General features: G+C 40.7%; 1 protein-coding gene and 2 long non-coding RNA genes across 3 annotated transcripts; 2 read left to right on the top strand and 1 right to left on the bottom strand.

The window, feature by feature from the left end:
* Positions 1–378: 378 nt before the first annotated feature.
* Positions 379–1,349, bottom strand: LOC113334053. The gene is made up of 4 exons (XM_026580400.1): positions 1,049–1,349; positions 822–932; positions 648–728; positions 379–510 (listed from the first exon to the last, which is right to left on the bottom strand). Exons 1-4 carry the CDS (start codon positions 1,340–1,342, stop codon positions 379–381), a joined length of 618 nt encoding a protein of 205 aa, XP_026436185.1. The 5' UTR covers positions 1,343–1,349.
* Positions 1,350–5,960: 4,611 nt separating this feature from the next.
* LOC113333927 lies at positions 5,961–6,699 on the top strand. Its single transcript, XR_003352442.1, has 3 exons — positions 5,961–5,991; positions 6,081–6,129; positions 6,561–6,699. It is a non-coding gene; the product is annotated as an uncharacterized LOC113333927 (long non-coding RNA).
* Positions 6,700–6,935: 236 nt separating this feature from the next.
* Positions 6,936–7,612, top strand: LOC113333928. Its single transcript, XR_003352443.1, has 3 exons — positions 6,936–7,073; positions 7,159–7,261; positions 7,569–7,612. It is a non-coding gene; the product is annotated as an uncharacterized LOC113333928 (long non-coding RNA).
* The last annotated feature ends 11,326 nt before the right edge of the window (positions 7,613–18,938 follow it).

The following is an 18,938-nucleotide window of genomic DNA, read 5'->3' as shown; positions in this document are numbered from 1 at the left end:
CTAAAATTTCCCCAAATTTTATCCCAAAATCAGATTTTAATCTAAACACACTTACCACACAAATCAACTTAACCAATTCTGAATACTAATCACACAGGGGCATTTTAGCCATTTAGAAAATATTTTTTAAGGGGTGACCCAAATTAGGATTGGGTAACCTTTTTTGTCCTCTAGTGCAAGGCCCCAATTAAAATGTTTGGCCCCAATTAAGCAAGGATAAATAATATCAAGAGAACAACAGTAAATATTTTCATGATTATTGATCCGAGTCTATCCCCAAGTGTTACAAGTGCATTAGTTGTTCATTCAACATTTGTTGATGGAAATCATTTCGTGGCTCCATTCCGGACTAAGGTGATCTATCATTGCAAGCCTGTTTCAGAAGCCAGGATGCATCTTACTACGTTGTGGTCCAAGAAACCACCGGAAATCAAATGAAATCTGTTCATCATTTATCTCAAGGGCGACCGGGAGATTAGAGTCTTTGGTCATCTCTACGAGCATTGTAACCTGAAATAGAACTCGGATAACAGAATTCCTTCTTATTCTTGGTCATTTACAAAACATTCCAAAGGAGTAACATTTTTTATCAGGTTTAGAGTTCTAAGTGAGTGACACCTAGAGGGATTAAAACTAAAGAACAATACCTGAAAACTGCACAACTTGGTCTTCAAGTCCAAGTCAGACATGACACAGCCCTGCTTCGGAGAATAATGCTTTTCTGCAATCTGAATAATATGTAAAACTCATTGCATATAAGATTATCCATTAAATAGAGGTACTCCGAAAAGAGATTAATAGAAGGTTCGTTTTAAGCTCACCTTGCGGGGGATGCAAACCATGGACTCGCGGCTCCCATCGGCAACATTGACGAAATAGCCATACGTTGTGCTATTCTTAAACCCAAAATCTGTTATGCCATACACGATACACTAGAATTCCAAAGATTGAAATCGTGTCGCGGGTCAAAGAAAAAGAAAATTATTATTCAGGAACTAAATTCAAAACTTCACTGCACCTTGCTGGAAACAAATGGATGAGTGAATACCTTGATTTTACATCGGATGGGTGCGTCGTCATCGTTGTTCCTGTTATCCCAATCTGACGACAAACTATCCAAGTATTTTAAAGGAATTTCTATATCTTCGATTGATCCGTGTGAGTTATCCGCACTGTCAGGAAAAGCATTGTGGGATAGATTACGTTCTATGTCTGGTATTCTACTGCAGCCAGCAAACTTTTCTTCAGCGATATCCATTTCAGACATAGCCACAGTAGAACCAACCATACTTCCCGTCGAGGAGGAGGAGGAAAGAGAGAGCTCAGAGAGGGGAATGATCATCTCTGCAACTGAATCTGGAAAACATTGATCTAGATTTTGAGTTCGGTTCGGTCCTGGAGGACGGGTTAGATGAAACATTGATTGGATTATTATAGTCAGGGTTAGGGTTTGCGTTTGAAGAATTTAAGAAGAGCCTAAACCCCGATTACAAAGCAGCATTCGAGTAATACATAGGGGATATTTTTCTGGTCGAGATTTGCGGGTTACAGGAAAGGGAAATGTTACATTCGCCCTGCCAACTAGTAGGAATGTAGGATATTGGATATCGAAGTTCTTACAAATGAGGAGGGCCAAACTGAAAAGCCTGGGTATTTTGAGTCATGTGGACAACCGGGAGATTAACTAGAGCCCATTAAAAAGTTGTTTTTCAACTTAAGTAAGAAGCAAATTAGTCAAAAGCAAGAGACTTCGCAACATGCCAAGAGCTGTACTTCTGAATGTTGTCAATTCCACCTAATATCCTTTTCCAAATCGAGGAAATCTCCGGTGTTAGTCTTTGTATCCATATCGAGAGCACTTTTCTTTATGATGTAACGTCACAGATATAATGAGGGATAATAGAGAATCTCAGACAGGTCAATCATGCTCTGCTTACAAAATGGTCTTGGAGATATGTTATAGAAGATAAAGCTGTATGGAGACAGATTGTTGAAGAAAAATATGATTTCTGGAGAGGTTACTTGGGTTTCTAAATTCCCTACTTGCACTTATGGGAAGTCAGTTTGGAGAGTAATAATGAAGTTTCATCCTACTTTTTTGAAGTACATAAAAATCAAGGTTAATATGGTATTCTCTGTAGATTTTGGGATGACAATTGGCTTTACCAAAATCCAATCAAAATCTGTTATCCTAATATGTATGTTATTTCTAGAGCAAAGAAATTGTCAGTTACTGAGGTGGGCTCTTTGGTTGGTAACGAGGTGATATGGAATCTGCACATTCCTAGAAGACTAAATGTTGCAGTAAGAGTGGAGTTAAATCTTTTGACTGTTGATTTGGATACTTTTAGATTCAACCACAATCAAGATGACGAGCTACAATGGTCCCTTACAAAAAAACAACCAGTTTTCAGTCAGTTCTGTCTATGAGATTTTGACAGAACAAGATACTTCTCTACCTTCAGGTCTAATTTTCAATCTCATTTGGAAAATTAAATGCCCTCCAAAAATAGGTTTTTTCCTCTGGTTGTTAGCTTACAACAGATTGCCTACCAAGGATTTGCTCGGAAGAAGGAATATTAATGTGCCTGTAGATTGTTTGTTCTGTAATGTGATTGAATATAGTTCTCATCTTCTGCTTCATTGCAGTTTTGCTAGACAAGTCTGGAGTGACTTTATGAGACAGTTGAATTGGTTTTTCTCCATGCCTGCTGATATAGTTTACATGCTTCATGCCTGGGGCTTATTGCAGCACACCAATGCTATTAATGCAATGTGGAATTTAATCCCTGCTACGATTATGTGGAGCATATGGAAAGAGAGGAATGCTAGATTCTTCTCAGACAAAAGGAGCAATGCAAGAGCTATTATCAACAAGGCAATTTACTTCCTGTTTTCTTGGTCTTTGGCTATTAAGGACTTTGAGAATGTTGACTCTTCTTAGGTGATGAAAAATTGGTTCAATATTTACTTTAATTCTTCATAAGTTGGTAGTTTGTTACCTCTTATGTTTTATTTTTGTTCCCTTTTCTTTTACTTTTGTATTTAGGGTGGTATAATTCTTTTATAACCTCTCTTTTTTGATCATTATATCTCTTCTTTGCCGATCAAAAATAAATAAATAGAGAATCTCTATCTTGTGTAATTATCCATCCCATTTAGTAATCATGGCACTGTTAAAAACCTCCATGTTCATGAAACTCAGGCCTCCCAGATCTTCTGGTTTGCAGATAGTATCCTTCGGGGTTGTACGGGTATTTTTCGCAGAAGAAATCCATTTGAATTTTGTTAATATCCTAACAAGTAATTTTGGGAAGCTTGAAGCAGTTCATTTGATAGATGGCAGAAGTTCATGTAACAGACCTGATGAGGGTTAGTATGCCGAAAGGATTTAGATGTGTAGTTTTCCAACCAGATAAAGATATAATCTTGCTTCTGTGGGTAACTAACAGTAAGCCCGGGTATTTATATCGAGAGTCAGTCATCTGAACTCCCATAGTAATACTTATCGTGATGCCCAGTTATTCATCAATATTTTTGCTAAAGAAAATCTCAGATTTGTTGAAAATTATTAGTTGACAATAACTAGTAGTAAAGGATTTGAATAGCTCCACCAGATTATTGCGATTGTGCGTATTAGCTTGACAAAAGACCATCCAATCATTAATAAGGAGGAGGTGGGATATAGAAGGAGCATCTTTACAGATGGAGATTCCATTGATGATGCCCCTATCTTTAGCACGAGTTAGAGTTCTGGAGAGAGATTTCATGCAGACTATAAAAAGATGGGGAGAAAGGGGATCTCTTTATCTCAGACCTCTAGAAGGTTTGATATATTTCCCAGGTACTCCATTTACCAGAACTGCAAGATTTGTGGTTGAGATACATTGTTGTATTTTTCGACACCATTTATCATCAAAACCCATTTTTGTCATAATAGCTAGGAGAAATTTCCAGTCCATGCTAACAAAAGTCTTATATGTGCCACCTATCATTCCGATAATGCATTTTCACCCTTTTTTCCTCTCTTGATGTTCATACTATGGATTATTTCATGAGCTATTGTCATATTTTCAAAGATTTGTCTTCCTGAGATGAAGGAAGATTGAAAAAGAGAGATAAGATTATCTACGCGACGTTTCATTCTCTGAGCCAAAAGTTTATATATGATCTTATAGGTTGTATTGCATAAAATGATAGTTCTTAAATGATTTGTGGTAGTGGGAGTGTCAATTTTTGGAATAAGGGATATGAAGGCGGAATTTATTTCTTTTAGCATGTAACCGGACTTGAAGAAATATTAGACATATGAATAATATCTTCAGCCACAATATCCTAGTTGGCTTGAAAATATTTGGTGGAAAACCATTTGATCCAGGTGCCTTGTCTCCTTCCATGTTAAAAAGAATGTTTTTAGTTTTTATGGGATCAGGAATGAAGTTAAGATGGGAATTTTCTTCGGAGGTTATATAATTAGGAATCGGGTTTAAGATTTCAGGGTTGATGGTATTTTCTTCAACCATCGACAAGAAATGGTTTGTAAAGAAGTAAGCAACTTCATTAGGTTCAGTGAGCCAGTTCCCACTAGAATCCTGAACAATATCTATTTTACTTATTCTTTGTCTATTTCTGGAAGCTTTATGGGAGAATCTAGTGCTTCTCTCCCCCTAATGTATTTGTCTGATCTCTGCATTTTGTTTTTCAGAGCTTATCTTCAATATCTTCCCACTATCTGACTTCTTTTCTATCATCATTAATATCATTTCCTGTATTCCTGCATAAATAATTTTTGTGGCACCACTCCAAATGTTTCTTACATCTTTCAACATTGGTTTTTATATTGCCAAATATCTTCTTATTCCAAAGTCTTACTCTGATTTTGAATCTTTCAGTTTCTAGACTTTTGATTTCCGGAACTGTTTCTTCAGGTTGATATATATGCACTAAATTAAACACATAAAATCTATTAAATTTTAAACTAAACAAAATCTTGTTGTGGTTATTCCCATTGAACAAACAAGAATCATCAATACCACTAGTTAGGGTTGAAATATGTACCCAATATAAAGGATGGATGTTATAAGAGCATCCACATTGGGCATGCTAATATGGTATCTTTACCATATTGATATTGACAGTGATGTACGTAGGGTAGATTACTATCTTATCATGTATGCTAAGCGCACATGGTAAGTATACCATATAGTGGTGTTTGGAACCGGGTTGTAGTTTTAAACACCGCTCAAATCTTGGATGGGTTTGAAACTTGGTCGGCTTAGAATTTAAAATGGGTTTAAACCGCTTGAAAAATCAACATGGAATCCACTTTTAGTTTTTGAACTCTGGAGAGGCTTTAAACATCTCCATATATAAAGATGGGTTTAAACGCCCACGTACTAAACATTTGACCCAATATGATGAAAAAGTGTATAAGGATGGTATTTAGATTTTACCCTAGCAACTTAGCATACCCCATTGTGGATACTTTTAGAGGACGAATTTTTTCCATGTGAGGGACTTAGATAATAAACCTAAGGATGCACAGGAACCGAGCCGGACCGATGGACCGAATCGGAATCGTGGAACCGTACCTGGTTTTGGACCGAACCGAGGTACAAGGTACATGTACCGGTCCCAAAAATAGGAACCGAGGTCTGGGAGGTACAGGTACACGGTTCAATACAGGTACCGTGCCGTACCGGACTGAATGTACCGAACAATATAAACCGTTAGATTCAGTGGATAAGGGATCGGTATTAGCCGTTAGATTAAAGGGGGTATATAAACTAAGGGTTAGGGTTTCACTTTCAGTTCGCTACTACTTCCCTTTCTTTCGTTTTTTTCTTTTCTCCGACTCTCTCTCTCTGAGAAGGAGAAGAACTTCTTCTCTGTTAACAGTTGTTGCTCAAATCTTCGTTTCTTCATCAAGGTTGTTGCTTTCTTCATCAAGGTTGTTTCAATCTTCATCAAGGTTGTTTCAATCTTCATCAGGTAAACCGTAAACCCTTTCTTTCGTATTTTTTTTTAATTTCTTGAATGATAGGGTTTTAATTAATTTTTTGTTTTGTTTTTGTACGTAGAGGTAGAACTGTAGAAGACCTTCAAGTGGATTTATCTTCAGGGAATCAGGTATAACATCTCCATCGCTTTGAATCCTTTGATTCAATTTTATTGGTGTTATTACTTTGAAATTAGGGATTTTGTTTGTTTTACTGTAGTTCTAAGATTTTATTTTTATTATGTAAAAGGGTTTCTCTTCATATGCCAACTGTTTAAAAAAATTGTATTTGTTTGATACTTTGATTTGTGTTTTAGGGATTTCTACCTATTTGATTGTTGGTTTACTAATGAAACAACTAGTTGATTTCCTTCATCTTATCATCGTCGTCTTGTTTGTGTTTTACTTCTACTTCAAATGGTATGTGCATGTTCTGTTACTGTCAATGGAGATAATGAACAAGAGAACATATTACTGCATGTATTATTGTTAAATCAGATCTTTTAGTAATCAGTATCCATTAAGAATATGAATCTGATATTGATGTTTCCATTATTTGCAGAAATTCTATATTGTATATTTGGGTGATTCACCAGTTTTTAAGGATTCCATTGTTGATTCACATATCAATCTTCTGCCAGATGTTGTTGGAAGGTGCATGCATTTTCTTATCACCCTGGAATTATTACCTCGTGCACTTTTAATTTTTCAGACAATCCAAGATGTTAATATTAATTTGATGATGATCATAAAACGGCGAGCTTGCTGCAAAGGATTCGATCGTACACAGTTACGTCAACAACTTTAATGCATTCGCCGCAAAGTTATCACCTGACGAAGCTAAGCAACTAGAAAGTATGTATGGTACTGTGTATACCTGGATTATTGTTCTGTCTTTATTTCGAGTCCTAATGTTAATTTCTTTGTGTAGGTTCGTGAGGTGTTGTTTCGGTGTTTCCTAATCAACAAAGAAAACTTCATACAACAAAAACATGGGATTTCTTGGGATTTCCTAAAAATGTTAAAAGAAAAGCGAAACTGGAGAGCAACTTAGTTGCGGGCTTAATAGATACAGGTACGTACTTCACTAATAGAGGATTTGCAAATTTGATATTAGGATGGTTTTATGCTTTGCTAATCAAGTAAAATTGAATTTGAAGGGATTACACCGGTATCTGAGAGCTTTAATGACAAAGGGTTTGGTCCTCCACCAGCTAAATGGAAGGGATCTTGCGCCCCTTATGCCAATTTTTCTTGCAACAAGTAAGTAACGCTAGCTGGGTAACAAATTGGTGCATGACCCTCAATATGTTTTACTAATGAAGACCTTCCTTTTCTTCTTTACAACATTTATTATTCTGATCCAATTTCTTATTTTCGTCACTGTGGTATTATCCTCTTTTAGTTGCAAGGTAGTGACTCTCTGTCTGGCCTATGTGGTGTATTATAGATTCTGCACATCTCTCCCCTTCCCCTGGAATATAGCACATAGCTCATAAAAATCAGTTTCTATTATATTAGACAATAGATATAGTCTAATAGTTACTAACTGCTATTATTTTTTTTGCAGCGTTACTTGGTCTTATCAACACTTATGACACCACAAGTGCTGCTGACATGGATTAGAAGATCAAAATTCAAGACTACTGCAGCACTAGCTGCACTGCTAGTTGTTCTTTTTTTTTTTTTTCAGATTTTCTCATTTTCAAGACTTAGTGTGTGTGTCTGTGGCTACTGCTACTTTTTTTTCCAGATTTTCAAGACATTGTTTGTTTGGTTTGTTACTAATATTGCTACTTATTAGTTGTTGCTTTGAATGAGAATTTGTTATATAGAAAAAAACAGGTAAAAGAAAAGGCAGTCAGTTTTTCGCTGAAAAGGTACCGACTGGTACCGGTCCCGTACCGGTCCCGGACCGGAACCGAAGTACACGGTACCGGTACCGGTCCAAAGGTTCAGTACCGACCTCTGGGGGTACAGGTACTCGGCCTCGGCAAGAACCGAGCTGAACCGTACCGTGTGCACCCTTAAAAAAACTATATTCCGAAAATGATAAGGACACTTTTGGAAGATAAAAACCCTATCAAATTAACAGAGTTTTTTACCCACCATAAACTTGAAATCTCATATCGATTAAACATGAACTTTTTTTCGAGTCGACTTGTAGGGAAAACATCCAATTTATTTATGTTTAGAGTTATCGTATTATCACTATGAATATCTAGTTTTGAATTTAGTCAACAAATAACGAAAACTTCTCATAAATAGTGCTAGCAAGCTCTAGTCTAACATGTTCACGATGCGTAAAAATTTTCATTCTCACTAGGAATGTTGGTCGATGAACTGCCTTTATTGCTTTAGTGAGCCATCTAAACTTCGTAAGGAACCTTCCTTGCAAAAGCAGTTTTAGTTCTTATCGAAGAAGTTCCTTGGCATTCTCTGGCACGAGCATGCCAAAATTCAGTAACACCTCTTTTCTCACTTTTCGCTTCACCATAACCATAGCCAAAACCAAACCATATTATTGTCAACTTGTTGTTTACATCCAATCCAATCATGATAAAATGGGTTGGTGCCATTAATTCAAACCTATTTTAACATAAAAAAGCGTCAATATTTTCCTTCAAGTTAGTCGACTAAGGAAGTTACTCTAGGTACACATTTCATCTTCCGCCACGTGTCCACAAAAACACACGTGGAGGACATGCGGCTGAGAACATCATGATATGATATCACACGTGGACAGCCAACAGACGCGCCTTATCAAGATAGCGTCGCCACCCACCAGATCCAACGGTAGAGGATCGAGGAAGACGGAAGCACTAGAACACTGAGAAGCACTGAAGGATAACCCAAGATTCACTTTACCCTATCCCAGAAAGATCTAAGATATACGGCTGAGGATAGTCAGACTGACGCATACAAGACAGGGGCAGAGGACAGCTGTCTACCGCGGACAGACATCTCAACTACCCGCATTAAATACCCTCAAACAGCATACGTGTCAGTCAGCATGTGGAGGAAGTGCAGATAGCACTGAATATTCATGACTCTGCGCAGAGAAGACCAAGAACACGAAGACCTCTGCGTAAGCGGCACAAGACACAAGAGGATAAGGTTATAACGGGACTCAGAAGTGGACCCCATGTAACCACCCTATATATACCCCTCTCCCAAGTGAAGAGAGAGGAGGAGGAACATTGAGAAGAGAATAGGAGAGAGAGAAATAGAGAAAGTGTAAGTGAGTTTCCTCCTGCTACGCAGGCTTAAATTGGTCTCAAAGTCATTTGACTATTTCTGTAACCTTAACACATATAATAAAAACCCAATCCCGAAGACAGAGATCTGAGTGAGAATCATATAAGTTAATCGTTTCGTCCATGTTCATGCATCTGTACTTTATATATTCAATTCGTTACTTATGGCATATCATGTTCGTACATTTTATACTTCATCCACTATTTATCTTATTGTATGAGCCAAGGACAATGATTGTAGTTGATGAGACGAGGAAGAGTATTAGAACTCTGAGTCAAGGATTCGACGTTAACAATCCATTCCCTTCAGGAGCATCCTATTTACTGTATTATCGTGACTCTGCGCGCATTGTTTGTGAATATCGGATGACATTAATCTGCGTGTTCACAATCTGGCGCTAGAAACATGGACATTCATCCCGGTAAAAGATTTATCCTATCCTGTGACTTGTTTCAGGCTTCGTTTTCTGAAAATAACGATGTTTGGAACACTACGGTTTTTTCCGTTCATGATTTCAAAAACCAAAATTATGAATAGATCCGCGTTTATCTAAGTAGATCTTATTCTTCATGAATTTTCTAAGTTTTCACACCTTTGAAAACTAAAATTATGAACAGATCCGCGTTTATCTAAGTAGATCTGATTTTTCAAGCATTTTCTAAGTTTTCACGTCCTTGAAAATCAAAACTTCGAACAGATCTGCGGTCATCTACATAAATGGGTGCCTTTCGTATCTTCAAGATTTTACACCTTTAAGAACTCAAAACGCTAATAGACATCACGTGGGACCCATTGTCTTCGTGATTTTTCTCTCTTTTTCAGGGAAATATAAAAAGATGGAGAGAAGCAAAGATATCGGGAAGGAAAAAGCTTCGTCAAAAGAGATGCCAAGGACAACCCCAGTGATAACTAGGAGTAGGCAGAGTGGTGAAAAGCTGATGTCAGCAGATAGGGCGCAGGATAATGCGGAAAGCACGGCCCCCATCAATGCCAACATCATCGCAGCAAACACAGTAAATGCCGCGGCAGCCAAAGCAGGAGCTTCAAGAGCTGGCGGATCCAAGGTTGGATCTCCCAGAATAACCAATGCTCAACTACAGGAACATCAGGAAGTCGTAGCAGATTCAGAAATACAACAACCCCTCTATGGGATGCCCTTAACCAACGAACAGAACATACCTTTCCCGACCAAGCAACCGCTTCTAGTAGCAGGTCAACCCTCACAACAACCGTCGGGGTCCCAGGGTGCACGGTTAGATCCACTAGAGCCAGTAATACAAATCGTGTATGAGGAACATACCATAGCCGCCGATGAGCGATTACGGGCAGGAACACCAAATCAAGGGTCAAATCATTCCGCTCAGATAATGGCCGAGCTGGCAGAATTAAGGAAGAACCAGAAGGCATACGCAGATGATGTGTATATATTATCACAAGAGAACCAAACACTCAAGAAAATAATCATTTACAGCGCAGAGGTAGAAAACCAACGCGACGAAGCTAACTCCAAGGCTATAGCACCTAATCAAGATAGAAGAATGGTGATAGAAAACAACTCGATTCCATTGAACCGAAGAGGAGCAAGGATCAGCCAAAGATCAGACCCTGAGTACAATCCCAAGAACTCGGACTACTACGACGGTACCACCCTCCTAAGAGCAAAATCTACCATTCGTGAAGAGCACCAGATCGCAATGGAAAATCTGCGTGCTGAGATGCTGGCAGAAATCAAGGAGCTAAAAACCAGGCAGGGAGGCGGAAGACTAGAGAAAGTGATGAAGGAAGCAAACACTACCCCGCTGACGCCACACTTGGCCAGGGCTTCCATACCGCAGAAATGTTCGGTCCCTGCTTTCGATTGATATGACGGGTCAGCTGATCCTGCGTCTCATCTTCGATATTATAATCGAATGATGTCCCGTTGGGATAATGAAGACTCCATACTGTGCAGATACTTTCCATCAAGTCTAAAAAGGTCCGCGTTATCATGGTTCGATAACCTGCCGTTAAACTCCATCGATTCCTACGACCAACTCACAGAAAAATTTCTGGCAACATGCATGTACAACAAGGTTGTCAATACCGGCATGGACAAGCTATTCTCGCTGGATATGAAATACAAAGAGACCATCAGAGAATACACTTATAGATGGCACAAGATTTTCCAAGCTATTGGCAACGTAGATCCTGTGGTTAGTGTCAACTGCTACAAATGGGGGATGGACAGGATGAGTCCTTTGTTTGTGGAGATCCACGGGACCATCCCTACCACCGAAGGAGATCTCCGAATAATCATAGAAAATCATGCAAGGTTAGAGGAAATTCAGCGTGAAAATCCCAGAGCTCATACTCAACGTCCCACACGCACAAATTCCGTGGATCAAGCTAGCGGGTCCAAAAGAGGAATCACATAAGAGCTTCCCCACACAGAACGGAAAGAACGAAAGGATGATAGACCAAGAGATGATAGAAAATTTGAAGATCAAGTCTATACCAAGCTGAATACCAGTTATTCGCGCATCCTGAGAGAGATCAAAGGGAGGGAGAACTTCGATTGACCATGGTCCAAGGAAAAGCAGCCTCCTAGATCAGAAAAATCCAAGGAATAATGTGAATACCACTGTTTCAACGGTCATCAAACAGAAACTGAAGATTCAAAAACTAATCGACGCAGGAGACCTGAAGCAATATATACATAAGATTGATAACGGAGATAGAACCAAGAGAGGCAAGCAGGTTCAATTACCAGAAGGCAACCGCACCCTCAACCCGATTTCATGTTCAGAGATTCAAGGACAATCCCTAACCGCCCAGATTGGGAAGAGATTAAGAAAAAAATTCGAAGATTATTGTGAGCTTTATAAGATCGATGGGAAAGAGGTAATCGAGCACGAACAGTGGATGGACGCGCCCATGACCTTCGACGCAAACGATGTGGAAGAAGACATGGAAGACCATAATGATCCTCTAGTCCTCACACTCCCAATTGCAGGGTGAAATGTCAAGAAAATTCTCATCGATGGAGGAAGATCAGTCAACGTCCTGTTCTATGACACGTTCAAAAGTATGGAACTCAACAACGAGCAACTGCTGTCATCTTACTACACCATCTACGGATTCAACGGTGCAGCTACAAAGCCCCTAGGGGACATTGTCTTACAAGTAGACGCAGGTCCCATGAAAGTGGACACTCGATTCAGCGTCGTAGATGCACCTTCACCTTACAACGCCATCATCGTAAGAAGATGGGTTCACAAGATCAAAGGAGTAGCAGCAACTTACCATCAATATCTCAGATTCCCAATACCCCAGGGAGTCATGGAAATTAAAGGAGACCAAGTAACTGCGCGGGAATGTCAGACCTTACATAATCAGATCAATAACGAGCGGGAACAAAACCACCAGTCCCGAAGAGCCAAAAATAAGGAAATAACCATAGATACATATCCGGAAAAAGCCTCCTGAACGTGCGCACCACTGGCAGCGCAGAAGCCAGCACCTCCGCGAAAAAAGAAGACGGAGAGCACACCAAATAGCAATCAAAGAATGTTCCTCTCTTGGGGGAACCAAAACCCACGTTTACGCCTGTCGAAGCAGCTAAAGAAATCAACATAGGTACTGAGGGAAATCCGAAGATTATCAGAATAGGCACCTTGATGGATGAAGAAAGAGAAGTCGCGCTAATCAAACTTCTAAAGGAATACGTGGACATATTTGCTTGAAAATTAGGGGAAATGCCAGGAATTAACCCAAAGTTAGTTCGTCACAAACTTCGAATAAAACCAGGTAACCCCCCTAGGCAGAAGGTGCGCAAAGTAGCTCCAGAATACCATCGAGCAGTTGAAGTGGAACTCCGCAAACTACTGGACGCAGGATTCATCAAAGAAGTTAAGTACCCAACATGGATCTCTGACATGGTCATCGTACCGAATAAAAATGGCGGAGTAAGGATATGCATCGACTTCACCAACCTCAACAAGGCTTGCCCTAAAGATAGCTATCCACTGCCAAGCATTGACCAACTTGTTGAGGCAGTTGAAGGATACGAAGAAATGTCATTCATGGATGGATACTCTGGATACAATCAATTATTCCTAGCAGAAGAAGATCAACAACATACAGCATTCTATACACCACATAGCCTCTATTGCTACGTAAGAATGCCTTTTGGATTGCGTAACGCAGGGGAAACCTACCAAAGAATGGTGGATGCAATTTTCAAACCATGGATTGGAAGTACGCTGGAAGTATATGTGGATGATATGCTCGTTAAAAGCAAGCTGCGCAAAGATCATCACCAAGACCTAAAAGATATTTTCCAAGCAATGACAGTGCACGACATGAAAGTAAACCCAGAGAAGTGCACTTTTGGTGTCACTTCCGGAAAGTTCCTCGGATATTTGGTAACGAAGAGGGGCATTGAAGTCTATCCCGCTAAAATTGAAGCCATCGTAAGAATGCCATCCCCAAAGAGTTTAAAAGAGGTTCAGAAACTCAACGGTTCGCTGGCTGCGCCGGGAAGGTTCATATCCAGGTCCTCGGACAGATGTAAGCACTTTTTTAACATTCTCAAAAAAGGAAGAAAATTTGAATGGACGACAGAGTGCGAGGAAGATTTTCGAAATATCAAAGAATACATGGCTGAGATCCCTATATTACAAAGAACAGACCCTGATGAAGTGTTGGCACTATACATAGCAGCAACAGAAGATGCAGTCAGCGCAGTATAGGTTAAAACCAACACGAAGATAGAGCAGCCCATCTATTACATCAGCAAGACTCTGAATGCAGCAGAAAGAAACTACACGAAGATCGAGCAGCTCATCTTGGCGTTAGTATGGGCAACCCTGAAACTCAGAACTTACTTTTTGACTCACTACGTCCGCGTCCCATGCAAAGCTCCGCTAGAAGCAGTCCTTAAAAACGCAGGAAAAGTAGGCAGAATTGCAAAATGGAATACTCACCTAGATCAATTCAATATCATCCATGAACTACGTTACTCTCAGAAGTCACAAGTATTAGCATATTTCCTAGCAGACTTACTATTGGATAACTGCGAAGAAGTCATCATCGAAGGACGAAAGGCAGCAGGACTACCAGAAATGGACGAAGGTAAAGACCCTATAGACATCTTGGAACCAAAAAATCCTAGGCAATGGGAAGTCTTCGTAGATGGGTCGAAAAATAAATAAGGGGCGGGGATAGGCATCATAATCACCACCCCAACAGGAGACAGGATCAAACATGCTTTCATGTTAGAATTCAAGGGGCATACCAACAACATAGTTGAATATGAAGCAGTGGTGCATGCCCTTCAGTTGATAATAGAAATGGGCATAACTGACATGCGTCTGACAAGCGATTCACAGCTGGTCATCCGACAAATAGGGTTGCAATATAATGTTTATGACAGAACATTGTCAGCATACATGGAATTGGTGCAAACACTTGCATCACAAATCCCAAACATTAAATTCCGACACCTAGCAAGGAAGGAACTAAAGCACGCGGATGCCCTGGCCTACTTATCATCGATGCTCAGAAACGAGGACGTCAAATCAATCAAAGTAACCAGGATTTACGAGCCTTCAATTGATATTCAAGAACTCTGTGCTGCACAGCAGAGGAACCACGCAGAAAAAGATATTGCAGATGATGACGTGGGAGAATTCATCGCGGATGATTTCCAAGAAGACGACATCATGGCCAAGGTAGTTCAAGATGAATACTTCAGTAAAGAAGAAGATTGGAGATCTGAGATTCATCTTTTCCTAAAAGAAAGAATTCTACCCTCAGATCTAAAGCAAGCCAGAAAAATACAGTCAAAGGAAGGAAGATATGATCTGAGCAAATAAATTTTGTACAAAAAATCTTTTCTCGGACCATTATTACGTTGCATATCCAGATCCGAAGGACATTTGATTTTGAAAGACATACACCGCGACGACGCAGGCAATCACAGCGGAATGAGATCCCTAGCAGATAAGGCGAAAACTCAAGGATACTACTGGCCAACAATGATACAAGACGCTGCAAGAATGTCACGAAGATGCGAAGAATGCCAGTGTTTCGCCAAAAAATCCACGCACCAGCAACAATGTTAAATCCAGTAGACAACCCTTGGCCATTCTCAAAATGGGGCATAGACATCGTGGGTCCCCTCATCGAAGGATCAAGGAAGAGAAGATTCTTGATAGTGGCCACGAACTATTTCAGCAAATGGGTAGAGGCTAAAGCCCTGGCAAGGATTCGAGACGCAGATGTCTTCACATTCATTTTTCAAAACATCATTTGCAGGTTTGGCATACCAGCTGAGATTGTATCTGACAATGGCAAGCAATTACAGGGAAAAAACATCGACTTACTCTTCGATACTTTCAAAATTCGAAAGAACAAGTCAACACCAATTTACCCTCAAAGCAATGGTCAGGCAGAAGCCACAAACAAAACCCTCGCACTCATCCTCAAAAAGCAGTTGGACGAATACAAGAAGCGTTGGTGTGAGCAACTACACAACGTTTTGTGAGCTTATAGGACAACTCGAAGATCATCCACGGGAGAATCCCCATTCTTACTCACCTATGGAAACGAAGCTATTATCCCAACAAAAATAATCATGCCAACTACGAAGACTGAAGCATGGGAAAAGAACCTCACAACGGACATGATGTTGGAAAGGTTGGATGATCTATAAGAGAGGAGGGACACAACACTACAAAAAATGGAAAACTATCAAAGGAAACTAGCAAGGGAGTATAATAAGAGGGTTAAGCTTAGAAATTTCGTAGAAAGGCAGTATGTGCTGAGGACCATTCCCCAGTACCAACGAGAAAAGAAGTGGGGCAAATTATCACCAACATGGGGGGACCCTTCGTCATACATGATGTTGCAGGAAATGGGTCTTATTATCTGCGCAACCTAAAAGGGGAGATCCTCAAACACCCATGGAATGCAAAATATCTCAAGCCATAGAACCCGTAAGGGGCAACGCAGACCTGTATCTACGTGAAGAGCGCCAGAAAAAGAAAACGACGCTTGTGATCGACATGTTTCCATCTCTGAGAGAGGAATAACAAACCTCAACCTATCAATCAAGCAAACTTTTGGCAAAAAAAAAGTCAATACATGGAGCAACATAGTAACAAGACGACTGCATGTAAATATAACACCTCACGAGAACCCTACACCTGTAAATACATCCTCCGCGTCAATACTTCATCCTCCTGTTTTTTACTATTTGCTACCTCAGAGATTCCATCAATGGAATTCTTTTCAATGTAACTCAACAAACTGAATAGACACTTTAACCCTCTTTCACCCGTGGACGTAGACACTCTGCTGTCGAACCACGTAAACACTGGTGTTAATGTTGTTCTATTTTACTTGGGGAAAGTAGTCACCTACAATCTCTCGGGACTCCCCTATCAGCGTCTATAAGTGTAGGACCATGGGGAAGGCATCCAGCAGAAAGAGATACCCAACCAATCTTATGGCAGCGGGTTGACGGAATGAACGTACATTCCAAACAACTCATATCCTAGAACGCTGCCCCGACCCCCCCGTCTGGGAATCCTCTGGCCCAGGATTAGCCAGCGGGGTGACAGGTCTCAAGACGTTCACGAAGATACACATATCTTCGGGTTCGCACTCAAACACTTCACTTACACTTATGGCAGCGGGTCGACGGAATGAACGTACATTCCAAACAACTCATATCCTAGAACGCTGCCCCGACCCCCACCGTCTGGGAATCCTCTGCCCAGGATTAGCCAGCGGGGTGACAGGTCTCAAGACGTTCACGAAGATACACATCTTCGGGTTCGCACCCAAACACTTCACTATCCCTGATTACAGTCAGTTATATTCCAAATTAACCATAACAATTATCAATTCATTAAAAGTTGATTACAGGCTTGGCAATGGTACGCGGAAACAAGAAAATACAAAAGGAATCTCACGAAGCCTCATAATCAACAAAGATCAACTCTCTACAAAAATCTACTTGGATGTTCAACCCCACCAGCAGGTTTAGCAATCTTCCCCTTCTGCGTTGAAGGTACGCTCCCACCCGAGGAAGGGCCTGAAGAACCAGATGTAGGGGAGGGGTTTCTCACGGCGCGGATAGCTCCTGATAAGGCCATGCTCGGTCTTCAGATCATACTCAATGCTATCCAGAATTTTGTTGGTCTCTTCCACTAGTTGACACCGAGCCTTGTACGCAATAACAGTATTCATCATCTCAGCCTTTGACAACAACGAGGAAAGGCGACTCACTTCCTTCGAAGCGGCTTGGGAAGCCTCGTCCCTTGCTGTAGCTAAACCTTTATGATAATTAATCTGACTTTCCTGATGCACTAATTGAGATTGAGCCTCCGCAAGCTCTTCATTTGCAGTACGAAGCTGTCCCTGGAGCTCTGCAAGGAAAAGAAAAACGCAGATGGTTAGGTCCAGGAAATTGCAGAATCACACTCGATAATATAAGCATATACCTTCGACTCTCGCCGAAGCTATTTCATATTCGTTAACAGCAGCATCACGGGCTTCACCAAGAAAATCATACTCATCTGACAACTTCTTATAATCCGCTTGAAGGGTTGAAAGGGCGTACTGACTCGCATCTAATTCTACCTGTTTCATTGAATCCAAGTGACGAAGATGATTGACCTCATTGTTTAAACCCTCCAGACCCTTGTTGAGCCGATACATATTTACTTCAAGATTCCTCTCAGCCTCAGCTTGGCGTACCACATCAGCCCTAGACGCAGCTAAAGCTTTGCTGAGAGCACCAGCCTCAGCCCTAGCGTCATCTCTCTCCCTAGCAAGACGCTGAAGGTAATCTTTAACATCAGAAGACTGAGAAGAACGAGCTTGACGCAATTCTTCTTCCAAGAGATTGATTTTAGCTTCCAATGATGAGACTGTTCTCGGGATTCACGAAGATTATCACGCGTCCACAACAACGTTCCATCAAACAAACGATCATTGTTATATTGGTTCTGCAAATCAATCATTTGGACTCGTCTGACCCGCCACTTCTCTGCCAGAGCATTATGTTCATCGGCACGAGCATTCCACTTATCAGCCTCGCTCTTTATCTTCTCTACCAACTCTGCGATGCGAGATTTCTGACGCTGCCGCTCTTTCCGAAGCCATACTAACTCAGGAACTCCACCCACTGAAGATAGGGTGGGGGAGGGAGACTCAGACAGAACACTAATTACGGTAAAGGACAACAGCAAGGAAGAGAACATAATCAAACCTGTAACAGCCGAAGAATTCTTCTTGGCCTCCTCCAATCACTACGAACCATAGCAAGATCCATACGAAGCTTCTCCTCCTCCTTGCCTTGTTGCTCCTTAGCCTTGAGGAGACTCTTCAACTCACATATCTCCCTATCCCTATCAGCGATGACAGTCTCAGCCGCAGTAAGCTCCTCTTCCCGAAGACGAAGCTTAGCCTCCAACTTAAGGGATTTGGCCTTAAAAAACTGGTACAACATGTGATTGCAATGCTCACTCCTCATCATCTGCGAATCAGAAGATTAGAACACCCTGACTCTAAAAATTGCTAAAAACTGATACCAGGCAAAATGATAAGAGAACTCACCTCTAACATCCGTGTTGGGGAAATCCATACTGATACCCATCAGCCAACGCCATCATATCAGCAACAGTCGAGGGAG

This window comes from Papaver somniferum, unplaced genomic scaffold (assembly GCF_003573695.1).
Source record: "Papaver somniferum cultivar HN1 unplaced genomic scaffold, ASM357369v1 unplaced-scaffold_135, whole genome shotgun sequence".
In the NCBI taxonomy this organism is placed as follows: Eukaryota; Viridiplantae; Streptophyta; class Magnoliopsida; order Ranunculales; family Papaveraceae; genus Papaver; species Papaver somniferum.
Note: the sequence above shows the minus strand (reverse complement) of the source record. Positions and strands in the feature narration are given on the sequence as shown.

What these genes read in the sequence shown, in the direction of transcription:
- LOC113334053 (XM_026580400.1), bottom strand. Translation starts at nt 1,342, where the DNA reads ATGATCATTCCCCTCTCTGAGCTCTCTCTTTCCTCCTCCTCCTCGACG. An exon ending in CCATCCGATGTAAAATCAAG is followed by an intron (nt 933 to 1,048) that starts GTATTCACTCAT and finishes TTGGAATTCTAG; the next exon opens with TGTATCGTGTATGGCATAAC. An exon ending in TGGTTTGCATCCCCCGCAAG is followed by an intron (nt 729 to 821) that starts GTGAGCTTAAAA and finishes CATATTATTCAG; the next exon opens with ATTGCAGAAAAGCATTATTC.